Genomic DNA, 10,746 nt, shown 5'->3' on the forward strand with positions numbered 1-10,746 from the left:
CCTGTTGCCCCCCACTCTCCCCTCTAAATGCCCTCTCCTCCCACCCCAGGCCCCATCCCAGCCTGACCCCTTCTCCTGACTCCTCTAGCTGCTGGCGCCTCTTTTGCCATCTCTCTTTGCACCATCTGACTTTCTCGGTCTCTCCTTCTCCATCTCCCCCTCCTTCCTTTTTGGGATCATATCATTTTATTGGGGGGCTTCCAGAGAGGGTCGACGGGCTGGGAGAATAATGAGATCGCTTGTCCTCTGCCCCACCTGAGTGTCCTGACTTCACAGTCACCCCATCTCTGTATCTTTTGTAGAGTAGAAGCCAGAGGGCTTTGGAGAGGCGCCTCGAGGACCAGAGAGAGGGCAGGTGGTGGGTGAGAGGAGGCCCTGAGGGGGTGGGGATGAGAAGCTGTGCCACCCAACCCCTGCTAAGCTAGAACAGCCGGGTTGTAAACTAGGTTATACCAGCCTATGTTATAAACGTGGGTCCCTGAAATATTTTATTTGAGGGGGCAAAAATGCTCCAGTGCTTGAAAGAAAAGTTTGAAAATATTATTCTTAGTAGAAAAGTGCTGGCTTCCTTTTGCTGTGGAACTGTGGGCAAGTCACTATACCTCTGGACCTCAGGTTTCTTCTTTGTAAAATGGTAGTTGGCTTAGTCAGTCCTTCCCAACCTTTCACGTGTCATGGAACACATTAAAAAAACGGCTATGTCACTTGAGGATAAAGTGAAGAGGGAGGTGGAAGCCTGGAGACTCCACCCAGTTGCTCCCAGCCACCCAGGTACTAGTCTGTAACTCGGACTTGGCTTGCCCATAGAGATGCCTCAGACCTCAACATCCCCAGGGGTCCTTGCAGCTTTGACCCCAAGACCCCCCTCCTGCGATCATCTTAGAGGTGAGTGCTGAGACAAGAAGTGGGGACCCAGGTGGCGTAGGGCAGCATCAGGTTTATTGGTTTCCAGCTCCAGGCGGCAGCAATGGCCAAGACACTGGGCTGGGGTAGGGGTGGAACCAGAGCCAAGGATGCTTCCAGACCTTGTCTGGTCCTAGAAAGGGGTGCAGCAAGGGGTCCTCCTCCCCCAGCGGCCCTGCCCCCCAGGCTCATGCTGGGGTGAATGTGCATGTCCTGATGGTGATCTAAAAACTCATCTTGGAAAAATAACTCTTGTGAAAATGCCACTCTGGGGCCAGTGCAGGGGCCAGAATGGAGAGTATGTGGCACAGTGACTGCCAGCCTGGGGTTCATTCCCGGGGGTCTCTGGGTGAGTGCATGAGCCGAGCCCCTCCTCCCGAGGTCCCGAGCGGGGCTTCAGGACATCACGTAGACCTCCAGCAGGCTGGAGACAGCGTGCATGCGGTAGAAGATGCCGAAAGGCAGGCAGATGTTGACGATGGCTGCCCAGAGGGAGTAGCCGTAGAAGTCCACCTCCACGGTATTGCTGAAGTGAGGGCGGGCCCCGAAGGCGGGCATGATCCACAGCTGTGGGGAGACAGGAGGGTCAGGACCTGGCCCGGACGGGGGGCTGCAGGTCATTCTGTGGGCGGGGGACAGGATGGGGGCCCTGGTCCTCTGGTTTTGTGGCTATCAAGGGCTGGGTGTTGCCGAGTGGCAGCTACAGCCCCTCAGGCAGAGCCTGGCACTCACAAGGAAACTCAGTAAATGTGCCCAACTGAGCTTGCCCACCCCCAGGCTGAGGCTCCACCCTCAGGATGGCCCACTTGTGGGATGGGGAGAGAGGTTTCAGTAGGTGACGTGAGCATTTGGAATAAATGGTTAAACCAGCAGCTCTCCCCTGGAGAGATGCGGGCGAGGATGATAGAAGCAGACAGGCCCAGGGCAGGGGGGCCAGGATCCTGCCAGAAGGCTCCCCCACCCCAGCTCTCTATAAGCTCCACTCTCCAGTTCCACCCTCCACTCCCCACCCCCTTCCCAGGTGTGGGAGGAGGTTGAAGCTGGAATCCTGCTTCATCTCTGGCTATGAACCCAGATGGTTCAGGCGTGGGGCGTGAGGCAAAGAAAAACGGCTTCTGGGCTAGGCTGGACCCTCCCCCACCGCCAAATTGATCACATCCTTAGGCACATCACAGCCCAAATTGGAGCCTGCTTCTGTCCTATAAAATGAAGGAGCTGGAGATGACACTCTAAGAGCTGATCCAGACTCAGATACCTGGAGCAAAAATGTCCTCCCAAGTGACACTTTTTTTTTTTTTCCTCCCAAGTGACTCTTAACCTGTAGGCTCGGCCTCCCTCGGGAGAAAGTGAGGGAGTGGCCAGGGCTGGAGGAGGTTTCGATCCTTATTGTTCCACTGTTACGTCAGAGATTGGTGACTACTTTTTTTTTTAATAGGTTATCTGTGCTTAAGCGACTCTTTGCGACCCCCATGGACTGTAGCCTGCCAGGCTCCTCTGTCCACGGGATTTCCCAGGCAACATACTGGACTGGGTTGCCATTTCCTGCTCCAGGGGATCTTCCCAACCCAGGGATCGAAGAACCTCCTGCATCTCCTGCATCTCCTGCATTAGTAGGCGGATTCCTCACCACTGCACCACCTGGAAAGCCCAAGGTTACCAGTAGGAGGGGCAATATTCAAACTGGGGACTTTGCCAAGAATGCACCTCAGTTTTTCATGTAGACCCCATTGGAATGCAACCCCTCTGGAGATGTGTTCTATATGGGAATACCCATATTCCCATCTATTTAAGGCTGTTTTCCATAATAGAGGTATTTTTCTAGGTTACAGCTAGAAGGACTATCTTTATATTGAGCAACACTTCATTGAGGTGTGTGCTCTGTGTGGGATGTATTCACAGGGAACATGTTTCTCTGTTAGAGATTTCCCTTCCAGGGGTTCTTTCTACGCTGGGGCCTTTCTCTATCGGGTTGGAGCTACACACTAGGAGTATTTTTCTATGAGGATGCACCTTCAGGAAGAGTGTCATACCGGATGCATATTTGTACTGGGTGAAGCCAGCCGATATACAGAGGGGCTTTCTTTTGGCTCAGATTGTAAAGAATCTGCCTGCAGTGCAGGAGACCGGCGTTTGATCCCTGAGTTGGGAAGATCCCCTGGAGGAAGGCATGACAACCCACTCCAGTCTTCCTTTGCTTTCCTGGTGGCTCAGGCGGTAAAGAATCCGCTTGCAGTGTGGGAGACCTGGGTTCGATCCCTGGGTTAAGTAGCCCCCCTGGAGGAAGGGATGGCAACCGACTCGAGTATTCTTGCCTGGAGAATCCCATAGACAGCCTGGCAGATCCCAGGAGTTGGACATGACTAACTGACTAACGCTTTCTCTTTCTCTTAGAAAGGGGCTTTGTTGGCACCTCCCTGGAGGTCCAGTGGTTAAGACTCTGCCCTCCAAGGAAGGGGGTGTGGATTTGATCCCTGGCTGGGGAGTGAAGATTCCACATGCTGAACCAGTGCAGCCCCCCCAACCCCAAAAATTAAGTAAATAAAATAAAAAAATAAGAATGGGGCTCTGTGGACTCGCTGGGAAGGGGGCGGCTGCTGTGGGTGCTCCTCTCCTGGCCAGCCAGCCTCTGCACTCCGCTGACAGACCACTCACACGTACACTGGTCCCTGCCACTTCCTGTCGCTGCTCTGATTATTCTAAGAAGCAGGCCGGTCACAGGTTCCCAGGAGCAGTCACACCTCCCATCTGGGAGTGAGGCACCCCCGTCCCAGCTCCCTCTCGCCTCCTCCCAGCTCCAATGTCAGCATTCCCTGGGACCCCTCCGGCTCCGTCCATAGCCTTGAGGCCAGGATGCTGGCATCTCATTCTCCCTGTTTGCCCTGAGATGCTGTCTGCCCTGGGGCTGCTCCCGACCCTCCCTGAACCTGCTCCTTTTCTCAAGAGGCATAGGATGCTTCCAAGGGGGATGGGGGCAAGACAGAGAAGGCCAGGTGAAGAAACCATAAAAAGAGCATCTTTCCTTGGCTTTCTCCTCCCCGGAGCCCACCCCCGTCCCTGCCCGCTACTCACGATGATGTTGCAGAGTAGGAGAAACAGGGAAATGTCCTTCAAGCACCGGCGTCTCCAGTGGCTCCTGGGGGCCACGATGACACTCGCAGCCTCCTGAGGTCCTGCTGGGCTGGGGCCAACCAGCCTGGGGGTGGGCGGGCAGGAGGGCAAGGTGTGGAGGGCATCCAGGTTGGCAAAGGTCAGGCCATGGCAGGGCTCCTTGGGGGGTGTGTCGTGAGGCTCAGCCCCGGGGGGGCCCCGGTGGAGGCTCTCGATGATGAAGACATTCTGGAAGGTGTGCTGGGCGATCATGAGCAGAGCGTGGGCTAGGTTGAGCGCTGCCAGCAGGTCCCTGGGGGTGCCCGCCACCACAGCCACGATGGAGTAGTAGGAGATGGCGTACTGGCCCAGGGCGGCGCCCATCAGCAGGGCCACGTCCAGGGTGCGCGTGGGGTTCTTGTGCTGGTCCATGGCCCGGCGGTCGAAGCGGTAGATGACCGAGCCACTCAGGCTGACCAAGGTCATGAGCCCCAGGCAGACAATGTTGAAGCTATAGTAGATGACCAGGGCCTGCTGGGTACGGCCCCGCTCCCCGCTCACTTGCACCTCGTAGATGATGAACACGGCCAGCCCCACCACGAAGAGCATCAGGCCCAGGACCGGGCCGGCAAAGAAGGTCTCCCGGAAGAGGCTGAGGGGGGATGGGGCGTGGCTGTGGCCATGCGTGGAGGAGGCGAGCAGCCTGCCCACGTTCTTCCACATGACGTACAGCATGGTGGAGGCGAAGAGGCTGTACTCGATGTTGAAGGGGTACAGGTAGAAGTAGCCCTGCTGGAAGATCTGGCAGACCGCCGTGTCGCAGGAGCATTCTCCCCCGACTGTGCTGCTCGCACGCTCCACTGTGGAGAGATGGGTGGCATGGAGCGGCACTGCCCTCCCGCCTTCCTGGAGGCACCCCATCTGAAGGGCTTCACCCCTGGACCATGACCTTTGGAAGGGCAGGCTTGCTAGCTGCCACCACCGTACCCCAAATGCCTCCACAGGGCCTGGCATGTTCATTCATGCCACAAGTATTTACTGAGCACCTACTATGTGCCAGAGACCATGGAGGCACGTCCCTGAACAATATTCAGGGCTCAATTAAGAAACAAAAAGTCTGGGGGACTTCCCTGATGCTCTAGCAGCGAAGAAGCCGCCTTCCAATGCAGATCCTATCCCTGGTCGCAGAGCTAAGCTCTCACGTGCCTCGAGAGAACTAAGCCCAAAGGCCACAGCTAGAGAACCCATGTGCTCTAGAGCCTCTGTGCTGCCATATGAAAGGCCCTGGTGAGCTGCAACTAGCAAAAGTCTGTGTGCCAGAACAGACCCAGTGCAGGCAAAATAAAAGTAAACAAATATATAAGTAAATAAAGTAAAAAAAATCTGAACTGCAGAACTGCCTGCTTCATCCCATCCCATTCCTGCAGAAACGTACTCCCAAACCTTCCCCACCAGTCATGACCCGCTCAAGACAGGCACGGCTCCGGTCCTAATAGAAGGTGGCCCCCTTGGCAACCCCTAAAATCCAAGCTTCCTCGCCTCTCTCTCCAGCATCTGCCTCAGCCAGAAAGCACCTGCTGTGCCCAGGTCTTGACCAGGACCTTCCGTCACTTCAGTTTGTACCGTACCTATAGAAATCTCGTCCTAGATCCAGAGTGTGCTCTGCTGTGTAGGGTACCTCGGGCCTTGGCAGACATCTCTTTTGATCCCCAGAACTATCTCAGCTGGTTTTGCAGAAAAAGGAACCGAGGCTCACTGGGGGCAAGTGGCTGTGATGGCAGAGTTGATACAAATGCTGTGACTCTCACCCCCGAGGCAGGTACCTCGCCGGGCGCCTCTCTGTACCCCTGCAGTCCCAGCATTTGAGGTCCTCCACCTCCCTGGGCTGGTTTTAACCATCCTCAGGAGCCCTCTGTATGTGGAGGGCGTCCCTTTCTCAGTGCTGCTGGCCTAGGATCTCCTGGATCCACGCTTTCCATTCCTGGACCCTGACAGGTTGGATGCGTGTGTGTCTTCAGGTGAGGTCCAAGTAGATTTGGTCATCTAGTCTGATCCCGGCGGTGGGGAGCCCTAAAGAAGTCCAGAAAACCAGGCCCGGGGGACTGTGGGCCTGTTCTTCACCATAGCATACTGTGTGTTCAGTCGCATCCGACTCTTTGCGACCCCATTAACTGTAGCCCCTCAATCTCCTCTGTCCAGGGGACTCTCCAGGCAAGAATACTAGAGTGGGTGGCCATTTCTGTCTCCAGGGGGTCTTTCTGATGATTCAAAGCAAAGATGGGTCTTAATGCTAGTTCTCCATTGTCCAGCTCTGCAACCTTGGGCAAGCTACTTAACCTCTCTGTGCCTTAGTTTCTGCATCTGTAAAATGGGAATACTAACAGTACCCATCTCATAGGGAGGTTGCAAGGGTTAAGTAAGATGGTGTTTAAGACTCTTAGCACAGTGCCTGACGTATAGCCTCTCCGTGAATTGTCACCATCATTATCATGGTTATTATTTCTACCTTCTCCTCCTTGCCAGACACTCCGTTCTGATCCTACGCTGCCACCATTGAGCCACCCTGCTTCCCTTCTGCTCTATCCAGCTTCCTCAACCTCACCCCTTGTTTCTGGAGCCCAAATCCCTTCTCTGGTGGAATGGAGACCCAGACAGTGGGACCAAGGCTGTACTATCCAGGATGAAAAGATGTCCCCTTCAGCCTGGATGGGAGGGATGGGAGGGAGTCTGGAGGAGAATGGACACGTGTGTATAGCATGGCTGAGTCCCTCTGCTGTCCACCTGAAACTCACATTATAGTCTGTGAATTGGCTACGTGCGTGCATGCTCCATTGCTTCACTCATGTCAGGCTCTTATCGACCCTATGGACTGTAGCCCACCAGACTCCTCTGTCCCTAGGACTTCCCTGGCAAGAGTACTGGAGTGGGTTGCCATGCCCTCCTCCAGGGGATCTTCCCAACCTGGGGCTCGAACTCAAGTCTCCTGCATCTTCTGCATTGGCAGGCAGATTCTTTACCCACTGGGCCCCCAAGGGAAACCCCGATTGGTTATAGCCCAATACAAAGTAAAAGGTTTTTAAAAGAAGAAAAAAAGATCCCCCGTCACCCTTCCTCCTGGGTCACCCACATCTAAACTTCTTCAGAGGCATAGCCTGGAGCCGGAGGGGGCCTCTGGCCTCCCCCTGTGCCTCCATGCCCTCTACAGGTCCACAGAGCACCCAGCCCAAGGCCTGGCCACCATGGGGCCAGGGTTACTCTGGAGTGGGCACTCACGGTCCAGAGCAAGGCGGGTGTGGCTGGTGTTGCTGTGAGAACTGTGGGCGTGAGCCTGGTGCAAGGATTCATCCACCACAGCCGCCATCCAGATGGCCAGGTTGGTGGTGAGTGTGAACATGAGACCACACCTGTTCGGGGAGGGATTGCAGAGGTTAGTGAGAGTCTGTGGCTTGTGCTGGGTCCCCAGCAAGGTGGAGAGCTGGGGGGCTATACTGGGAGATGGTGCTGAGAAGCAAGAAAGCGGGCAAGCCCCCGTGTGAGCAGAGAAGATGAGTTTGGAAGGAACACAGCCTGGCTGAGATGCCTCCCAAGAGAGAACTGGGGGTGTCCAGGGGCCACTCTGCTCCCTCCTCTAAGGGAGAGGACATTTGTACATGACACACACCATCCCACCAAGTACCCCCCGTCCCGACAGCACAGGGTGGTGGAAGCCGGGCTTACAAAGCGCGGAGGCCTCGACTGAAGCCCCATCTGGGGGCAGAAAGAGGACCCACGCCCCAGGCTGGGAAGCGCCCATCTCATGCCAGGTGAGCTGAGCACCTGGGCACGGGCATCGGGCCACGGGCGTGGGGCAGGCACTCACCGAGTCAGGTCCAGGTGGGTGTGAACACAGTCTTTAGCGGAGACCCAGAGAAAGTAAGTCTGTGTTGAGAGAGAGTGGTGGTGTCATCTACTCCGCAGATGGGCTCACCCTGGGAGCCCTGGACCCACGCCCGGCCCTATGTTCCCTCTCCCTCAGGAACTCTCTGACTACGTGATCATGTTTATTTCAGCTTTACAATGTGAGATGCAGGTTTTCTCTCTTTCTATTCTGTGCAGCAATTAGTACCAAATACTTCTCTGATTTTTAAAAATTTGCAAAATGTCACCAGTAAATTCTCTGTGTTTGTTTTCTGTTCCTTTGCAGGTGAAGGGAGTGGAGTTTTGGGCCCAGTTATTTATTTCTGGGTGCAGGGTCAGCCTCAGGTTAGGTCTTGTCCAAGGTAAAAAGAATCTTGGGGGCTTCTCCACTCTCGTAGGTAGCATCCCCCCCCACCCTCATCCTTTGTTGCCCTGCAGGTCCTCCCCCTCGCCTGGATGCCCACAAATCCTTGCTCTGGTGTTTATCAGTGTTGTTTAGTCGCCAAGTCATGTCCAACTGTGACCCCACAGACTGTAGCCTGGCAGGCTCCTCTGTCCATGGGATTTCCCAAGCAAGAAATACTGGAGTGAGTTGCCATTTCCTTCTCTAGGGTTATTGATGTTGGGGTAACTTTATTTCCCATTTTGCCTGAGTATTCTTTAAAGTCATAAAATGTAAAATTAAAACTATATAAATGCCAAGGTCATAACTGAGTTAAATTGTGGAAACCTGGGCAGCATGGATGATGTTTCAAGAGAGGGAACCATACATGTGGTCATTCTGGGCTGAGATCTGTTCTCAAACCAGTCCTGCCTCAGCTCAGGCAGATCTTTCCAGGGCTTGTTTATGCAACAAATAAAAACTTGAACTTGTTTGAAAAATCCCATGTACAACGATACCATATTTTCTGAACAAATTCAGAATATAGGGGACATGGCTGAGGCGAAACTGGCCATGCCCACGGCAGGACCCTGAGCTGAGACTGATGCCCTCTATGGGCCCCCAAGGAGGGCAGGGCAGGTTCTAGGAGACAGAGCAGCTGCCACAAGTGACACCTCCTAGGTGTTAACTACTGGCACCGCTTAAGTTGAAATGAAATTGCAGGGCGCCAAAGCAGGCACTCACATTTGGATATTACTTCATTACCAGGTGCTTCCAGATTTATGGACTCGTGATCTTCACTACAATCCCATCCCCGCCTTAATTAATTGCTCATCGTAGAAGAGGAGTGGGGCTCAGACCTCCCGGCCCCAGGCATTGGCTCCTTGCCACCACACTCAGGGACACTCCTCCCACCCACCTGGACAATGACGAACACAGCCTGGGTGAGAGGGTACAGGATCTTGATGGCTGACTGGCACTCAAAGAAACTGGAATAGTAGCCGGTCTTGAAGACATCCATGACGAGAGTGCAGATCCCAAACAGCACCAGCCCACCTGGGAGTGGGCGGTGGGGGTGGATCAGAGAGGCAGGAGAGAGGGGTTACAGATCTGAGGACCGATGGCTAGGTAATGGGATGACGGGGTGGACCCATGAGTGAATGGGGTAGGTGAGAGGATGGATGGATGGATGGATAGCTAGGTGGACAGGTGGATGTTGAATGGGTGGGTGGAAGGATGAGTATACGATTGAGTGGATGGATGGATGTCCCATTGAGCCCCCATCTCTGTGGCTGCACAGATAGATAAGGGAAAGGGCCCTAGACAGACTCTTGCAACCACAACAATCATCTGTTCTGGGCTCTCCATCAAAGTCTCTCCCATGATCACCCTCTTTCAATCTTTAGACATGGCAAGAAAGTTCCTTTCCAGCCCTCTCCGCATCCCTTTTCCAGGACTGTTTCCCTCTTCTCCCCCAGTCGCAGCCCACCTCACCCTCAGGCACATCTAGTCCTGGGCAGTGCTTGCGGTGCGGGGAGGCATACTTCTCCACAGTCTACCTCCAAGGGCCCCCAGCGATTCCTGCGAGAGCTCCCCAGCCTCCGGCTCCCAGCCTGCCCACCGCCCCCCCCACCTCCGCCCCCGCCTCCCCCCGGCACCTCGGAGCCAGATGGGGCCTGCGTGCGCGTCCCGATAGGGGACGCCGTCGGGGCAGCGCGCCGTGCCCAGGAGGTAGAAGAGGATCCAGAGCATGGCCAGCAGCAGCATGGTGGTGAGGAGCGCGAACACGTCCGTGTCGTACACCGCCACCTTGTTGAAGGCGCCGCCGCTGATGAGCGTGCAGGCCAGCAGCAGCACGTTCACCGCCAGCAGCACCGACAGCAGGCGGCCGCCCTTCTTCCAGACCTCGCGGGGCGCCGGCCGCGGGGCAGGCGGGCTCTCCTTGGGGTCCGAGGGCAGCTCGGTGGACATGGCAGGGGCGACTGGAGGAGGTTGGAGGGGTCACTGTGGTGGGGAGCAGACAGGACCCAGGTCAGCCTCGAAGGCCCTCCCTGCTGCATCTTATCTCTATAGTTGGGGACCGGGGTGGCGGGGGGAGTTCTTGGCCCGCGCAGAGGGTGGGGGCTGCGGGTGGTGAAGGATGCGCGCGCGGAAGCGGAAGAGAGAAGCCGACCGTGCCGGTCTCGCGCTCGACGGGGAGGGAAGGAGAGGCGGCTGCGGCCCCGTCGGACCCCGTCTAAGGTCCCCCACTCCCGAGATCCGTCGGCCGGCTGGCCCCCAGGGGCACCCACCTGACTGGGCCGGGAGCCCGCGCTGAGCTGGGGGTCAGGGGGCGGCGAGCGCGTCCTGTCTCTGACGCCGGACTGGACGGGCGCTTTATACCGGGGAGGGCAGAGTGATTTACAGCCGCGGGAGCTCAGCTCCATAAACCTCTCAGTCTCACTCACATGATCCATCTTTTTTCCGGGCTGAATTTA

The 10,746-nt window shown here is 55.9% G+C and overlaps 1 protein-coding gene across 1 annotated transcript; it reads right to left on the reverse strand.

Annotated features, from left to right (window-relative positions):
• Positions 1 to 853: 853 nt before the first annotated feature.
• On the reverse strand, positions 854 to 10,644 carry OTOP2 (otopetrin 2). The gene is made up of 7 exons (XM_061141273.1): positions 10,561 to 10,644; positions 9,928 to 10,273; positions 9,189 to 9,325; positions 7,850 to 7,908; positions 7,264 to 7,394; positions 3,973 to 4,850; positions 854 to 1,470 (listed from the first exon to the last, which is right to left on the reverse strand). Exons 2-7 carry the CDS (start codon positions 10,238 to 10,240, stop codon positions 1,300 to 1,302), a joined length of 1,689 nt encoding a protein of 562 aa, XP_060997256.1. The 5' UTR covers positions 10,241 to 10,273; positions 10,561 to 10,644; the 3' UTR covers positions 854 to 1,299.
• Positions 10,645 to 10,746: the final 102 nt, after the last annotated feature.

This window comes from Dama dama, chromosome 5 (genome assembly GCF_033118175.1).
Source record: "Dama dama isolate Ldn47 chromosome 5, ASM3311817v1, whole genome shotgun sequence".
In the NCBI taxonomy this organism is placed as follows: domain Eukaryota; kingdom Metazoa; phylum Chordata; class Mammalia; order Artiodactyla; family Cervidae; genus Dama; species Dama dama.

Coding starts and splice junctions, on each gene's coding strand:
- OTOP2 (XM_061141273.1), bottom strand. CDS start 10,240: ATGTCCACCGAGCTGCCCTCGGACCCCAAGGAGAGCCCGCCTGCCCCG. Junction 7,395..7,849: donor ACCCACCTGGACCTGACTCG/GTGAGTGCCTGC, acceptor CTCCCCGAACAG/GTGTGGTCTCATGTTCACAC. Junction 4,851..7,263: donor CACCCGCCTTGCTCTGGACC/GTGAGTGCCCAC, acceptor ATCTCTCCACAG/TGGAGCGTGCGAGCAGCACA.